At 47.3% G+C, this 18,529-nt stretch overlaps 1 protein-coding gene across 3 annotated transcripts in view; it reads right to left on the bottom strand.

The window, feature by feature from the left end:
• The window catches only part of LOC109909087 (stAR-related lipid transfer protein 13), a 140,189-nt gene that overhangs the window by 28,281 nt on the left and 93,379 nt on the right, over positions 1-18,529 (bottom strand). For all 3 annotated transcript variants that reach the window (XM_031795814.1, XM_031795816.1, XM_031795815.1), the window contains one exon: positions 4,594-4,665. In XM_031795814.1, coding sequence (XP_031651674.1) covers positions 4,594-4,665 — 72 coding nt within the window. The remainder of the gene's footprint in view (positions 1-4,593; positions 4,666-18,529) is intronic.

Raw genomic sequence — 18,529 nt, 5'->3', positions numbered from 1 at the left:
TCCTACTGCATTCATGTGGTTTCATTAACTGTTTTATGAAAAGGAACGCAGCATGGTCTGTCACATAAGGAGAAACACAGATATCAGAATACACTCAGACAGATCTGGGTCAGGGGAACCGCAGCCGTCAGCAATTGTGAAATGGTTTAAAAATGTACTTTATACTCAATCTTCAAGTCCACTCATCAGTGTCTGCCTCAATACAACAGCTTCACATGAATTGGGCTCCTGAGTGGCGCAGCGGTCTAACGCACTGCATCTCAGTGCTAGAGTCGTCACTACAGACACCCTGGTTCAAATCCAGGCTGTATCCCAACTGGCTGTGATTGGGAGTCCCATAGGGTGGCGCACACTTGGCCCAATGTCATCCAGATTTGGCCGGTGTAGGCCATAAGATACACATAAAAAATGCATTGTTTCCTTTACTGAGCAGGCTGTATGGAGCTGAATACAGGGGGACATAATGTGGAGAGATTGTAGCTGCGGATTTCCATACACACTGATACAATCGCACATGCAGCCACACGTACGCACATACAAACACACTCAGTGTGTCTCCTTTACAACAGGCTACAATCCCTGTCACTAAGAGATTCATGACACCCTCTCACTTCAAAAGACCTGGAGCACCGAGGGTGCTGGGAAGAAGAAGGGAGGAGGGGAGCAGGGGTGAGGAGGAGGGGAGCAGGGGTGAGGAGGAAGGGAAGGAGGGGAACAGGGGTGAGGAGGAGGGGAGCAGGGGTGAGGAGGAAGGGAAGGAGGGGAACAGGGGTGAGGAGGAGAGGGTAGCAGGGGTGAGGAGAGCTGGCTGCTTCTAAACCATGATGATAAAACTTTTTCCCATGACCTCTTTGTTTTAGTGTGCTGGACATATTTGGGTAGTAACTCTAGCCAGGAACCATCCAGACCAAAGCCCAACTGAGTCTTTCTCTTTCTCTCTTTCAGCAGTCCCCCCTGTCGCTCTGTCACTTTTCTCTCTCCTCCCTGAGTGAGTTAAAAGAAGCTGTAGACCTGAGACTCCTGAGGACAGCTGTGCAAATGAAACTGCCAGAGGAAAGGACATGAGAGGAGAGGACATGAGAGGAGGGAAGAGGACATGAGAGGAGGAGAGGACATGAGAGGACAGGTGAGGACATAAGAGGAGAGAAGAGGATAGGACCTGAGAGGAGAGGACATAAGAGGAGAGGAGAAGACATGAGAGGAGAGGAGAGGACATGAGAGGAGAGGACATGAGAGGATAGGAGAGGACCTGAGATGATAGGACATGAGAGGAGGGGAGAGGAGAGGACATGAGAAGAGAGGACATAATAGAAGAGGACATGAGAGGAGAGGACAGGACATGAGAAGAGAGGACATAAGAGGGAAGGAGAGGACATGAGAGGAGAAGACATAAGAGGAGAGGAGAAGACATGAGAGTAGAGGACATGATAGGAGAGGACATGAGGAGAGGACATGAGAGGAGAGGATAGGACATGAGAAGAGAGGACATAAGAGGAGAGAACATGAGAGGAGAGGACATAAGAGGAGAGGAGAGGACATGAGACAAGAGGACATAAGAGGAGAGGAGAAGGCATGAGAGGAGAGGAGAGGACATGAGAGGAGAGGACATGATAGGAGAGGACATGAGAGGAGAGTACATGAGAGGAGAGGAGAGGACATGAGAGGAGAGGACATGTTAGGAGAGGACATGAGAGGACATGAGAGGAGAGGAGAGGACATGAGAGGAGAGGAGAGGACATAATAGAAGAGGAGAGGACATGAGAGGAGGAACATAAGAAGAGAGGACATAAGAGGAGAGGAGAGGACATGATTGGAGAGGAGAGGACATAATAGAAGAGGAGAGGACATGAGATTAGAGGACATGATTGGAGAGGACATAACATGATTGGAGAGGAGAGGACATGAGAGGAGGGACATAAGAAGAGAGGACATAAGAGGAGAGGAGAGGACATGATTGGAGAGGAGAGGACATAATAGAAGAGGAGAGGACATGAGATTAGAGGACATGATTGGAGAGGACATAACATGATTGGAGAGGAGAGGACATGAGAGGAGGGACATAAGAGGAGAGGACATAAGAGGAGAGGAGAGGACATGAGAGGAGGGACATAAGAGGAGAGGACATAAGAGGAGAGAAGAGGACATAAGGGGAGAGGAGAGGACATGAGAGGAGAGGAGAAGACATGAGAGGAGAGGAGAGGACATGATTTGAGAGGACATAAGATGAGAGGAGAAGACATGAGAGGAGAGGACATGAGAGGAGAGGACATAATAGAAGAGGAGAGGACATGATAGGAGAGGACATGAGAGGAGAGGACATAAGAGGAGAGGAGAGGACATGAGAGGAGAGGAGAGGACATGAGAGGAGAGGAGGGGAGAAGACATGAGAGGAGAGCAGGGGAGAGGACATGATTGGAGAAGACATGCGAGGAGAGGAGAGGACATGATTGGAGAGGAGAGGACATGATTGGAGAGGACATAAGAGGAGAGGAGAGGACATGAGAGGAGGGACATAAGAGGAGAGGACATAAGAGGAGAGGACATAAGAGGAGAGGACATGAGAGGAGGGACATAAGAGGAGAGGACATAAGAGGAGAGAAGAGGACATGAGAAGAGGGACATAAGAGGGGAGGACATAAGAGGAGAGGATTGGAGAGGACATAAGAGGAGAGGAGAGGACATGAGACGAGGGACATAAGAGGAGAGGAGAGGACATGAGAGGAGGGACATGAGAGGAGGGACATAAGAGGAGAGGACATGAGAGGAGAGGAGAAGACATGAGAGGAGAGGACATAAGAGGAGAGGAGAGGACATGAGAGGAGAGGAGAAGACATGAGAGGAGAGGATTGGAGAGGACATAAGAGGAGAGGAGAGGAAATGAGAGGAGGGACATAAGAGGAGAGGACATGAGAGGAGGGACATAAGAGGAGAGGACATAAGAGGAGAGGAGAGGAGAGGACATGAGAGGAGAGGAGAAGACATGAGAGGAGAGGACATAAGAGGAGAGGAGAGGACATAATAAAAGAGGAGAGGACATGAGAGGAGAGGAGAGGACATAATAAAAGAGGAGAGGACATGAGAGGAGAGGAGAGGAGAGGAGAGGGCATGATTGGAGAGGACATAAGAGGAAAGGACATGAGAGGAGGGACATAAGAGGAGAGGAGAGGACATGAGAAGAGAGGAGAGGACATGATTGGAGAGGACATAAGAGGAGAGGAGAAGACATGAGAGGAGAGGACATGAGAGGAGAGGAGAGGACATAATAGAAGAGGAGAGGACATGATAGGAGAGGAGAAGACATGAGAGGAGAGGAGGGGAGAAGACATGAGAGGAGAGCAGGGGAGAGGACATGATTGGAGAAGACATGAGAGGAGAGGAGAGGACATGATTGGAGAGGACATAAGAGGAGAGGAGAGGACATGAGAGGAGAGGAGAGGACATGAGAGGAGAGGAGGGGAGAAGACATGAGAGGAGAGCAGGGGAGAGGACATGAGAGGAGGACATGAGAGGAGGGGAGAGGACATGAGAGGAGAGGACATGAGAGGAGAGGACATGAGTGGAGAAGACAGGAGAGTGCATGAGAGGACATGAGAGGAGAGGACATGAGAATGTAGGACAGGACATGAGAGGAGAGGACATGAGAGCGTAGGAGAGGAATGGAAAGGACACGACATGGGACAGGGTTGGGTTGGGTAGGGCTGGGCTGGGCAGTGTAAGAGGAAGCCAGACTGTGCCAGATGATTCACTCCTCATATTCAAACTAATTTCTGACAGGTGTATGAAGTCGAGCATACAGCCATGCAATCTCCATAGACAAAAATTGGCAATAGAATGGCCTTTATTGAAGAGCTCAGTGAAGTTCAACGTGGTACCGTCATAGGATGCATCCTTTCCAACAAGTCAGTTCGTCAGATTTCTGCCCTGCTAGAACTGCCCCAGTCAACTGTAAGTGCTGTTATTGTGATGTGGAAATGTATTGGTGCAACAACGGCTCAGCCACGAAGTGGTAGGCCTCACAAGCTCACAGAATGGGACCACCGAGTGCTGAAGCGTGTAGTGTGTTAGGATCATCTGTCCTCAGTTCCATAACTCACTATTGAGTTCCAAAATGCCTCTGGAAGCAACGTCAGCATAATAACCCGAATGTTCCAACTGTAAGTCAATGGCCGGAGAGCATCAACTTTGTGGCACAAATGTCTCAGATGCCCATTGTGTAAATAGTTCCATCTGTAAAGTTTGGTGGAGGAATAATGGCCTGGGGCTGTTTTTAATGGTTCGGGCACGGCCCCTTAGTTCCAGTGAAGGGAAATCTTAATGCTACAGTATACAATGACATTCTAGACAAAGCTAAAATCAACAGTAGCTCATTTCACAATGGATGTTACGTTTCAAAATAAAACTGCCGTTTGTTTTATAGTTGGTCTGTTATGACTTTATTGTGTGTGTGTGTGTGTGTGTGTGTGTGTGTGTGTGTGTGTGTGTGTGTGTGTGTGTGTGTGTGTGTGTGTGTGTGTGTGTGTGTGTGTGTGTGTGTATGTGCACATGCCAGCGTTGCATTGTTCTGGTGTATTATTGGGTGATTGAGTTTATTACCTTCAAAGAGCTGAGCGTATTGGGGGAATCCTGCCGCTCGTAGCCAATCACACGCCTCCTTCGCCTCGAGTTCTGAAACAGAACAAGAAAACATTTCTTGTCATTCAGACTAACAACAATAAACATTATGTCCAACACGGAGTGGTGGGTAGGGGGTATTCACTGTTTCACTGAACAATTGAACTTTTGTATTTTATCAAATATGGGAAGAAAATCCATCCATTTGTTCAAATGTTTTTTGTCAACAACAACACAAATACAGCCTGTCAAATGCCTTTATGACGACTATAAGCAACCAGCAGCACTCACCATGGAAGGCTGTTTTCTTGGAAGAACAAAAAGAAGAAACAGAGTTGAGACTGAAACCATAAAGCTGTTAGATAGTATGTAAGCTAAGTATTTCACGGTACTGAATGTAACAATAAAAGTTGAACTTGAAGAGGTGATAGATAGTTGGTCCCTCAGGTAGAGCGACACAAAACCTTGTGACTATCTGAGGTCTGGTCTCTAAGCTTCTAACTCTTCCAGCTTGGATTTGAGCTCTATAACCTGACCACAGAGCTCTGGGAGGGGTGAAAGAAGTCAGGATGCACTGCTGGACAGCAGAGGAATCAGCACAGGAAGACATGGGATATGTATTTCTGGAACTGCACCTTTAAAAGTCATATCTATCATTTTTATTGTCTCAACACTGCATTTTTGTTGTGTGTATTTTTTATCTGAGTTTTACAAAAGAGAATCTACTAATCGTGCTAAATATATATATCTTATCAAAGCAAGGCCAGCAGATCAAACTGTCCTGGACTGACAGTCTTATGTTCACTAGATACACTATACAAAAGTATGTGGACACCCCTTCAAATTAGTAGGTTCGGCTTTTTCAGCCACACCCGTTGATGACAGGTATATAAAATGGAGCACACAGCCATGCAATCTCCATAAAAGATGACCTTACTGAAGAGCTCAGTGACTTTCCATCTGGCACCGTCATAGGATGCTTCCTTTCCAACAAGTCAGTTCGTCAGATTTCTGCCCTACTAGAGCTGTCCCAGTCAACTGTAAGTGCTGTTATTGTGAAGTCTAAATGTATTGGAGCAACAACGGCTCAGCCACAAAGTGGTAGGCCACACAAGCTCACAACCGGACCGCCGAGTTCTGAAGCAGGTAGCGTGTAAAAATCATCTGTCCTCAGTTGCAACACTCTGAGTTCCAAACTGCCTCTGGTAGCAACATCAGCACAAGACCTGTTCATTGGGAGCTTCATGAAATCGGTTTCCATGGCCGAACAGCTGCATACAAGCCTAAGAACACCATAAGCAATGCCAAGTGTTGGCTGGGGTGGTATAAAACCCACCACTATTGGACTCTGGACCAGTGGAAAGGCGTTCTCTGGAGTGATGAATCAGGCTTCACCATCTGGCAGTCCGACGGACTAATCTGGGTTTGGTGTATGCCAGGAGAACGGTTGGTGCAGGAGGAATAATGGTCTGAGGCTGTTTTTCAAGGGAAATATTAAAGTTACAGCATACAATGATATTCTAAATTATTCTGTGCTTCCAACTTGGTGACAACAGTTTGGGGAAGGCCCTTTCCTGTTTCAGCATGACAATGCCCCCAACATCACGAAGCGAGGTCCATACACAATGGTTTGTTGAGATCGGTGCGGGAGAACTTGACTGGCCTGCACAGACTCCATCAAACATGTTTGGAATGAATTGGAACGCCGACTGCGAGCCAGGCCTAATCGCCCAACATCAGTGCCCAACCTCACGTATGCACTAATGTGGCTGAATTGGAAGAAAGTCCCCGCAACAATGTTCCAACATCTAGTGGAAAGCCTTTCCAAAAGAGTGGAGGCTGTTATAGCAGCAAAGGGGGGAGAAAATCCATATTAAATGCCCATGATTTTGGAATGAGATGTTCAACGAGCACATACTTTTGATCATGTAGTGTATATGGTGGTCAGCACAATAATCAAAGGGACTGGGGCTGCAACACAACCTGAATGTAAGTGTCCAGGCAGCCTCCTGACAGAGCAGCTGTCCTGTCCTAACCCTAACCCTGTCCCCTACAGGTGACCCCAAGCAGTGACCCCTGTGGTGGGATCATGACCTGACCATGCTGACACCTGAGGGGTGACATCCCCTCTCTGGTTCCGAGCTCCTGACCCACATGAAAGGAAGCAGACAGACCTCTCTCGTCTAACTAACAGAACAGACCCCTCTCCCTCCTCTCTCACTCTCTCCTCTCTCACTCTCACTTACTCCTGTCACTTCTCTCTCAGTCTCACTCCTCTATCACTCCTCAACTTACACACCAGACCCCTCTCACTCCTCTCACTTCTCAGCCAAAACACCACTCTCACTACAAAATCAATAGGTTACTAGAAGATGATCTAGTCAAATAAAAACATTATTTTCCATGTACTATGAACAAAACTATTCTCAACTACCCGAGCCTGGCACTACAGACATAGACAGTCCAGATTTGATATGTTATAGAACCTGTCCTCCTGTTCCAATATGATCCCAACTCCACAGTGAAGCTGCTACAATAGTCTTGTGCAGTGAAGCAGTCTACTCCAGGTACGTTGGTGTGTAGACTGACTAGATCACAGCTAGTGTTATTAATATCATTGTAGATCAACACAATGGGAACATCCCTCAGCCCATATCCATTGACAGTCACCTATACAATATGTCTGGTGTAGATAAAGAGGACAGAGGACCACTCCACTCCAAACAGGTATCACAGCATGTTTTTTTTTATTTTACCCTTATTTTACCAGGTAAGTTGACTGAGTACATGTTCTCATTTACAACAACAACCTGGGGAATAGTTACAGGGGAGAGGGGGGGGGGGGATAAATCAGCCAATTGTAAACTGGGGATGATTAGGTGGCCATGATGGAACAGTATGAAGACCAGATTGGGAATTTAGCCAGGACACCAGGGTTAACTCTTACGATAAGTGCCATGGATCTTTAGTGACCACAGAGAGTCAGAGCACCTGTTTAACGTCCCATCCAAAAGACAGAACCCTACACAGGGCAATGTCCCCAATCACTGCCATGGGGTATTGGGATATTTAAATGTTTTTAGACCAGAGGAAAAGGTGCCTCCTACTGGCCCGCCAACACCAACGCCAACAGCAGCATCTGCTCTCCCATCCAGGGATTGACCAGGACCAACCCTGCTTAGCATCAGAAGCAAGCCAGCAGTGGGATGCAGGGTGGTATGTCTGTTCCCGCGCCTGTCTGTGTCTGACGCTCTGTGACGCACTAGTTGATTATCACAGTTCATCCCACCTGGGTCTCCATACAGAACTGTCTGTGACAGAGATAACCTTCCACTGAAACTTAATCTGTCCTGTCTGTACCACACCTTTCTCCAACCCCCGCTCTGTGGCTATACTATACCCCACTCCTCTCTCAAACACAGAGACCATTTGCTTTGTGACTCACCTGTGTTGTGACTAACCTGTGTTATTACAGCGCTGTGTCTACATGTCAATGAGTAGTGACTTTGGTCCACAGACCGACAGGTCAGACCACCAACTGAATAAATATTAACAGTTCCCAGAGGGAGAGTGTGTGTACCAAATGTCACCCTATTCCCTACCATCCTGCAATCTAAGCTTGATGCCCTCAATCTCACACAAATTATCAATGAACCTACCAGGTACCACCCCAAAGCCGTAAACACGGGCACCCTCATAGATATCATCCTAACCAACTTGCCCTCTAAATACACCTCTGCTGTTTTCAACCAAGATCTCAGCGATCACTGCCTCATTGCCTGCATCCGTAATGGGTCAGCGGTCAAGCGACCTCCACTCATCACTGTCAAACGCTCCCTAAAACACTTCAGCAAACAGGCCTTTCTAATCGACCTGGCCCAGGTATCCTGAAAGGATATTGACCTCATCCTGTCAGTAGAGGATGCCTGGTTATTTTATTTTTTTATTCCTTCCTCACCATCTTAAATAAGCATGCCCCATTCAAGAAATGTAGAACCAGGAGCAGATATAGCCCTTGGTTCTCTCCAGACCTGACTGCCCTTAACCAACACAAAAACAGCCTATAGCGTTCTGCATTAGCATCGAACAGCCCCCGTGATATGCAACTTTTCAGGGAAGTTAGAAACCAATATACACAGGCAGTTATAATAGCCACGGCTAGCTTTTTCAAGCAGAAATCTGCTTCCTGCAACACAAACTCAAAAACGTTCTGGGACACTGTAAAGTCCTTGGAGAATAAGAACACCTCCTTCCAGCTGCCCACTGCACTGAGGATAGGAAACTCTGTCACCACCGATAAGTCAACTATAATTGAGAATTTCAATAAGCATTTTTCTACAGCTGGCCATGCTTTCCACCTGGCTACCCTACCCCGTCAACAGCACTGTACCCCCCACAGCAACTCGCCCAAGCCTTCCCCATTTCTCCTTCTCCCAAATCCAGTCAGCTGATGTTCTGAAAGAGCTGCAAAACCTGGACCCCTACAAATCAGCCAGGCTAGACAATCTGGACCCTTTCTTTCAAAAATGATCTGCCGAAATTGTTGCCACCCCTATTAATAGCCTGTTCAACCTCTCTTTCGTGTCGTCTGAGATTCCCAAAGATTGGAAAGCAGCTGCGGTCATCCCCCTCTTCAAAGGGGGGGGACACTCTTGACCCAAAATGCTACAGACCTATATCTATCCTACCCTGCCTTTCTAAGGTCTTTGAAAGCCAAGTCAACAAACAGATCACCGACCATTTCGAATCCCACCGCACCTTCTCCGCTATGCAATCTGGTTTCAGAGCTGGTCATGGGTGCACCTCAGCCACGCTCAAGGTCCTAAATCATATCTTAACCGCCATCGATAAGAGACAATACTGTGCAGCCGTATTCATCGACCTGGCCAAGGCTTTCGAATCTATCAATCACCACATCCTCATCGGCAGACTTGATAGCCTTGGTTTCTCAAATGATTGCCTCGCCTGGTTCACCAACTACTTCTCTGATAGAGTTCAGTGTGTCAAATCGGAGGGCCTGTTGTCCGGGCCTCTGGCAGTCTCTATGGGGGTGCCACAGGGTTCAATTCTTGGGCCGACTCTCTTCTCTGTATACATCAATGATGTCGCTCTTGCTGCTTGTGTGTCTCTGATCCCCCTCTACGCAGACAACATCATTCTGTATACTTCTGGCCCTTCTTTGGACACATTATAACTCTCCTTCTGTGGCCTCCAACTGCTCTTAAATACAAGAAAAACTAAATGCATGGTCTTCAACCGATCCTTCACTCATGCTGCCAAACATACCCTCGTAAAACTGACCATCCTACCGATCCTCGACTTCGGCGATGTCATTTACAAAATAGCCTCCAATACCCTACTCAATAAATTGGATGCAGTCTATCACATTGCCATCCGTTTTGTCACCAAAGCCCCATATACTACCTACCACTGCGACCTGTACGCTCTCGTTGGCTGGCCCTCACTTCATACTTGTCGCCAAACCCACTGGCTCCAGGTCATCTACAAGACCCTGGTAGGTAAAGTTTCCCCTTATCTCAGCTTGCTGGTCACCATAGCAGCACCCACCTGTAGCACGCGCTCCAGCAGGTATGTCTCTCTGGTCACCCACAAAACCAATTCTTCCTTTGGCCGCCTCTCCGTCCAGTTCTCTGCTGCCAATGACTGGAACGAACTACAAAAATCTCTGAAACTGGAAACACTTATCTCCCTCACTAGCTTTAAGCACCAGCTGTCAGAGCAGCTCACAGATTACTGCACCTGTACATAGCCCATCTATAGTTTAGCCCAAACAACTACCTCTTCCCCTACTGTATTTATTTATTTATTTTGCTCCTTTGCACCCCATTATTTTCTACTTTGCACATTCTTCCACTGCAAATCTACCATTCCAGTGTTTTACTTGCGATATTGTATTTACTTTGCCACCATGGCCTTTTTTTGCCTTTACCTCCCTTATCTCACCTCATTTGTTCACATCGTATATATACTTATTTTTCTACTGTATTATTGACTGTATGTTTTTTTTTCCCACATGTAACTCTGTGTTGTTGTATGTGTCAAACTGCTTTGCTTTATCTTGGCCAGGTCGCAATTGTAAATGAGAACTTGTTCTCAACTAACCTACCGAGTTAAATAAAGATGAAATAAATAGAAAATAGTGGAAGACTTTTGAGCAGAGCTCTATGAGCCCATATGGATCTGGTCAAAAGTAGTGCACTATAAAGGGTTTAGGGTATCATTTGGAATGCAGAGAGATGGTCCCTGGATGACAACGTCCTTGTTTACCTCTACATTCACGTCAGATCACTAATCACTCCAATGACCTCCATAACAGGATCACATCACAGGTTGAGTCAACACGAGAAATCTCCCAGCAGCAAAGATAACTGACACTAAGCTGTGGAACAAAGTGGAACAAAGGATCAGCGTGCTCAACTCTATCTACATACAAGTCTTTGAGTGCAGTGCTGTAAGGACACATGATAGAAAAGGAAAACCTCCAGTCACTGTCACTAGTCTTAAGATAGCAGCATCAGAGGTCACAGAAGTAAAAGAACTAAGACTTTCTGTGAGTTCAGGTCTTTCTCTCTCTTCCGACTAGCCTATCCTGCCAGTTGTATATTGTACTGAGTACAGTCGAGCCCTATTGTTCTACTAAACCACATGGTGAGAGTGCCTCCAGCTCCATTCTTTGTCCCACAGCTGGAGGTTGGACTGTTGGGAACAGAACAGGGAATACGATCTGGGAATTCCACAATCTCGAGACATTCTTATCCAACTGACGTTCCAAAGTCCCTTTTCCTTTCCTCCATGGAGAAACGGCTGGACTGCATCCCAAATAGCACCCTAATGCCTGTAAGTGCACTACTTTTGACCAGGGCCCATCAAAAGTAGTGTACTATATAGGAAATAGAGTGCCATTTGGGACGTAGCCCAGGTCTGGCAGCGAGCCAGGATGAGAACTGCCTGTTACTACACAACCATGGCTGTAACACTGTGTACAGTGTAATCATGTTACTGTGTACAGTGTAATCATGTTACTGTGTACAGTGTAATCATGTTACTGTGTGCAGTGTAATGTTGCATTGCCAAAATGACATGAAACCCAGCACGGTGGCGGGACAAAGTTCCGGCAGGTCACCAGAAGTAGGTGTGTTACCAAGGTGTGTGGCCGACCAACCTATCCCTACAGGGGATGCTCCTTCCTCTTCTTGCACAACAAGATTCCCTTTATAGGAACATTCCCTGGTAGTGTCCCAAATGGCACCCTATTCCCTAATAATATAGTGCACTACATTTGACCAGGGTTCATAGGGATGCAGACTTGGAGAGTGGCTGGTGGAGGGTTGAGCTGACCCTGCTAGTACAAGCCCTAATCATTACCCTAACCCTGCCTGCCTGGTTGGCTGCCAACAACATGACAGAGATGCATGAGAGTGCGGAATGATACAAGTGGTTAACAAAGCTAACTGGTTATACTGTTAACTGTAGATCAACACCTATACAACATGATTTAACGAAACATGCTCTTGTAAAAAAAAAAATACAATCACTACACTAGACTTGTCTATATTCTAAAGAAAGAAGAGTAACTCTTGAGAGACAAATACTCCCTGTATTAGTCCAAGATAATAGAAAATCCCAAATATTCTCAACTATGTAATGACCAGACTGTAAGAAACAGATGGTGGTTTACTCACTGGTTATCCTCATCATACAGTCATGATGTGGTTCTACAAATGTATTAGTTCTCCTCTTCCCACACAGCAGTAAGTAACGTTAGATTCCAGCTTCCTAGTACCACGACCTGCTGCTGAGCGATACTGATCTCTACGGATCCCTTTCACATCCAAACATCCCTGTTTCTCAATCCCCTCTCCTTTTCTCCTGCTCTCTCTCTCCCTCTCTTTCCATCTACCCTCAAACCGCCATGTGGCCACCCTCTGATCTCTCTCCAGCTCCACCCCTTTCTGCTGTTCCCCACTCTTCTCCCCTCCTCTTGTACCCTCTATCCCTCCTCTACCCCTCCTCCATCCCTCCTCTACTCCTCTACCCCTCCTCCATCCCCTCCTCTACTCCTATACCCCTCCTCTACCCCATCTCTATCCCTCTTCTACCCTCCTTTACCCCTCCCCTACCCCTCCTCTACCTCTACCCTCCTCTACCCCTCCCCTTCTCTATCGGGGAGGGTAGAGGAGCCCCTCCTCTATCACTCCTCTACCCTCTACTCCTGTACCACTCCCTTCCTCTATCCCTACCACTCCCCTCCTCTATCCCTCCTCTATGCTCCTCTACCCCTCCCCTACCCCTCCCCTCCTCTACCCCCCCCCTCCTCTACCTCTCCTCTACCTCTACCTCTACCTCTCCTCTACCCCCCTCCTCTACCCTCCCCTAACCCACTCCTCCTCTATCCCTCCTCTACCCTCCCCTCCTCTACTACTCCCCTCCTCTATCCCTCCTCTACTCTCCCCTCTTCTACCTCTACCCTCCTCTACCCCTCCCCTACCCCTCCTCTATCCCTCCTCTATCCCTCCTTTACCCTCCCCTCCTCTACCACTCCCCTCCTCTTCCCTCCCCTACCCCTCCTCTATCCCTCCTCTACCCTCCCCTCCTCTACCACTCCCCTCCTCTTCCCTCCCCTACCCCTCCTCTATCCCTCCTCTTCCCTCCCCTACCCCTCCTCTATCCCTCCTCTACCATCCCCTCCTCTACCCTCCCCTCCTCTACCACTCCCCTCCTCTATCCCTCCCCTACCCCTCCTCTATCCCTCCTCTACCCTCCCCTCCTCTACCACTCCCCTCCTCTACCACTCCCCTCCCCTCCTCTCCCCTCCCCTACCCCTCCTCTATCCCTTCTCGACACTCCCCTCCTCTACCACTCCCCTCCTCTATCCCTCCCCTACCCCTCCTCTATCCCTCCTCTACCCTCCCCTCCCTTCCTCTACCACTCCCCTCCTCTATCCCTCCCCTACCCCTCCTCTATCCCTCCTCTACCCTCCCCTCCCCTCCTCTACCACTCCCCTCCTCTATCCCTCCTCTACCCTCCCCTACCCCTCCTCTATCCCTACCCTACCCCCCGGTACCCTCCTACCCAGCTCTGCCCACTACATCTCTCTCAGCACATTTTTGGCAGAGAACATCATGCCAGGAGCCAAGCAACAGGAGCTGTGCGTACCAATGCCTGTGTGCAATGTGGGACTTTTCTCTCCAAAGACGTAATCCCAATGAAACCTCATCATGACAATCAAATGCTACATAAAAAAGAGTATATTTTGGATCCGTTGCTTGAGAATCCTTTACTCATCCCAGATCTTACCCCTCTACCACCTCCTCCCTGTCACACAGTCAGAGAGCTGGACATTGTTCGATTTAGAGGGGGAGTAAGGGAGGAGGCGGGAAGGGGAGGGAGAGGGAGGACGGGGTGGAGGGGGAGTTTCTTGATCCAGATGTTTTTCCAGCAAATCGACGGAATGGAAAACCGTGGGCAGCTAAAGTGGGGAAAACCAAAGCATGACATAAAACCATGACATAAACCGTCAACAATCAGCAGCCATGAATCTTACTTAGATCCTCAGAAAGCATCCCAAATGGTACCCTACTCCCTATTTACTATTTAGTGCATGAGAGAGAGAGAGAGAGAGAGAGAGAGAGAGAGAGAGTAGAGAAAGAAAGAAAGAAAGAAAGAAAGAAAGAAAGAAAGAAAGAAAGAAAGAAAGAAAGAAAAATAAAGAATGGATAGAAAGAGCGAGCGAGCGAGAGCTGTGGCTGTGAAAACAATAGTTTAGGGCAATACTCCCCTGCTGTCTGTCTGACTGCCCTGGGGAAGGATTCAGGAGGGACAGCAGCCTGGTCACAAACAGACTACTGCTGCACACAATTATGATCACACTACCTTAGAATAACACCAGAAACACCTACTCAGTGATCACTCTACCTTACATTAACAGCCTGAGGCAGACAGACAGGCAGGAGGAAACAATATGCCCCTTCTAGTCAACCACAACCACCACCACAGATGTCTCATGTCTGAAACAAGCCTACATTTCCTCCTGTCTCTGTCTAACATTTCCTTGTCTAACAGAGTTCAATTGTGCATGGACAACAGGAAGAGCTAATTGAGGCTTAAGTAGTTGTCTATAAATAGTAGTCTGTAGCCTCAATGGAGAGACCCTAAGTGACTGGTTGTACGTAGGTAGTTGTACACAGAGCCAGGAATAGGCAGTAATAGGTCCAGCGAGAGCCTAGCAGAGTGCTGGCGAGGCAGTAGATGGATTATTAATATAGCCTAGCCCCAGGTTCTGCTGGTACACTTTACCCTCCCCATACCCCCTACCACCTTCCAAGCGCTGGCTTCAGGCTCAGCCCCCAAGTCACTCTGCCAGTGTTGTGGGAACAACGTGGGTCCATTTTTACGTTTCAGTTTTTAATTAACATCCCCCATGTTTCCATCATGGTCCTCTTGCCACCCTCAGGGCTACATCCTAATACCTCTCCACCACCACTACACACAATACCCCCTAATGCCCCCATACCACAGCCCATACTTCAATACAATACCCCCTCATGCCCCCGTACCACAGCCCATACAATACCCACTCATGCCCCCGTACCACAGCCCATACAATACCCCCTCATGCCCCCGTACCACAGCCCATACAATACCCCCTCATGCCCCCGTACCACAGCCCACACAATACCCCCTCCTGCCTCCATACCACAGCCCATACAACACCCCCTCATTCCCCCGTACCACAGCCCATACAATACCCCCTCATGCCCCCGTACCACAGCCCATACAACACCCACTCATTCCCCAGTACCACAGCCCATACTTCAATACTTTCTACCAGGCAGGTAGCCTAGCGGTTAGAGCGTTGGGCTAGTAACCCGAAAGGTTGCTGGATTGAACCCCCAGCTGACAAGGTAAAAATCTGTTGTTCTGTCCCTGAGCTAGGCAGTTAACCTACTGTTCCTCGGGCACCGAAGACGTGGATGTCGATTAAGGCAGCCCCTCTCACCTCTCTGATTTAGAGGGGTTGGGTTAAATGCAGAAGACACATTTCAGTTGAAGGCATTCAGTTGTACAACTGACTAGGTACCCCCCTTTCCTTTCTTTCCCACTCACTCCCTAATCTACCCAACACCATGTGAGGCAAGTGAGATAGAGTGGGAGTGTATGAGAGAGAGAGAGAGAGAGAGAGAGAGAGAGAGAGAGAGAGAGAGAGAGAGAGAGAGAGAGAGAGAGAGAGAGAGAGTGGGAGTGTGAGAGAGAGAATGCCTTCACAATGGTGAATCACTAAAACAATACGGAAACACACTAGGGAAAAAGAAGGAACAGCACGTCAGAAATCAGCTCAATGTAATTGAAGAGTCCATAGAATCTAACCACTTCTGGAAAACTCTAAACAAACAACAACACAAAGAGTCATCTATCCAAAATGGAGATGTATGGATAAACCACTATAACAAAGAACAAACAGCAAAAACATATACATTATCAAATACAAATCTTAGAATGAAATATTAAAGACAAACCGGAACCCACTAGATTCTCCAATTACATTGAATACTACTGGACAAAATATAAACCTTCCAAACCAAAAAGGCCTGTGGGGTTGATGGTATCCTAAATGAAATGATAAAATATACAGACTACGAATTCCAACTAGCTATACTTAAACTCTTTAACATCATTCTCAGCTCTGGCATATTCCCCAATATTTGGAACCAAGGACTGGTCACCCCAATCCACAAAAGTGGAGACAAATTTGACCCCAATAACTACCTTGGGATATGCGTCAACAGTAACCTTGGTAAAATCGTCTGCATTATCATTACCAGCAGACTTGTACATTTCCTCAGCGAAAACAATGTACAGAGCAAATGTGAAATTGGCTTTTTACCAAATGGCCAGAGGGCCTGCTAAACAAATTGATCGAAAGTGGTGTTGGGGAAAAACATACAATATTTTAAAATCCATCTAAATAAACAACAAATGTGCAGATAAAATTGTCAAAAAACACACATTTATTTCCACAGTGCCAGGGGGTGAAACAAGGATGCAGCCTAAGCCCCACCCTCTTCAACATATATATCAACGAATTGGCGAGGGCACTAGAACAGTCTGCAGCACCTGGCCTCACCCTACTACAATCTGAAGTCAATCTACTGTTTGCTGATGATCTGGTGCTTCTGTCCCCAACCAAGGAGGGCCTACAGCAGCACCTAGATCTTCTGCACAGATTCTGCCAGACCTGGGCCCTGACAGTAAATCTCAGTAAGACACAAATAATGGTGTTCCAAAAAAGGTCCAGGTGCCAGGACCACCAATACAAATTCCATCTAGACAACGTTGCCCTAGAGCACAACGTTGCCCTAGAGCATGGACAAGCACCACTCCAACACCATCATTAAGTTTGCTGACGACACAACAGTGGTAGGCCTGATCACCGACGACGATGAGAGGACAACAACCTCTCCATCAATGTAGCAAGGAGATGATCGTGGACTACAGGAAACTGAGGGCCAAACAGGCCCCCATTAATATAGACAGGGCTGTAGTGGAGCAGGTCAAGAGTTTCAAGTTCCTTGGTGTCCACATCACCAACAAACTATCATGGTTCAAACACACCAAGGAGACTGAAAAGATTTGTCATGGGTCCCCAGATCCTCAAAAGGTTCTACAGCTGCACCATTGAGAGCATCCTGACTGGTTGCATCACCGCCTGATATGGCAACTGCTCGGCATCCGACCGTAAGGAGCTACAGAGGGTAGTGTGTATGGCCCAATATATCAGTGGAGTCAAGCTTCCTGCCATCCAGGACCTGTATACTAGGCGGTGTCAGAGGAAGGCACCAAAAATGACCTTGACTTTCCTGCACCTCCGCACATTAACTCGGTACCGGTAGCCCCTGTATATAGCCTCGTTATTATTATGTAATCCTATTGTGTTTAATTTTTTACTTTAGTTTATTTAGCATATATTTTCTTCACTCTATTTCTTAAACTGCATTGTTGGTTAAGGGCTTGTAAGTAAGCGTTCCACGGTAAGGTCTACACCTGTTATATTCGGCGCATGTGACAAATACAATTTGATTTGATTTAACAGTAGCTAAAGCAAGGGACTTTTGCAGCACACAAGTAGACTACAAATGCATGGTGGGCCAGACATGTCCTGAATTCGTGAAGGGAGCGCTACTGGAGAGCTACTGCCGCGAATTTGGAGCCGGCGAGAAGGCCGACGCTCCAGCCTTTGGGAATCTCGATCTTGCGCTCCAGTAAAATTTCCGCTCCAGCTCAGCTCCCCTTGCATACTCTGGTATGGAGTTGAAACAAGAACAGCACAGCTGTAGCAACACTGCATGCACCCCGTGGAACAGCTCGGAAGATCACCCAGAAAGACCAGCCTTTCATCTGGCAGAAAAACAGCTCTCCGATTCTCTCTCCCAACATAGTCACCAATCCTTTCACCCAGCACAGAGCAGACTTCTAATGCTATTAGAACAATAGATACCTTAGACAACACAGTGACACATACCATGTCTCAACTACACAAGACACAAAGACATACTTACAACAACATACCTTGACAGTCACTCTCACACCCACCACTGTCTACAATGTCTACTATGACAACAGCACCAAAACATCCAATGCCCACAGGGATGTAAAAACCCCTTCTGACTCTGAATTTGTTATATGGCTGCTGCCCCTTTAGTTTAAACACAGTGAACCTTTTAGAATGATGCATCGTCAAGGGGTTAAAGACATCGGGGTTTACTTCAAGTTGTTTTAAAAAAGCAGACATCACATATGTTCTAAATCAGAGCTTCTACATGGTGAAGACCGGTCATGATCTCAGAGATACATCCGAGCTTTACATTTCTTCAAGCATCACTGTGATTTCCAGACCTGT

Source organism: Oncorhynchus kisutch, linkage group LG18, assembly GCF_002021735.2.
Source record: "Oncorhynchus kisutch isolate 150728-3 linkage group LG18, Okis_V2, whole genome shotgun sequence".
Taxonomy (NCBI): domain Eukaryota; kingdom Metazoa; phylum Chordata; class Actinopteri; order Salmoniformes; family Salmonidae; genus Oncorhynchus; species Oncorhynchus kisutch.
The sequence above is the reverse complement of the archived record's forward strand: the minus strand, read 5'-3'. Positions and strand labels throughout refer to the sequence as shown.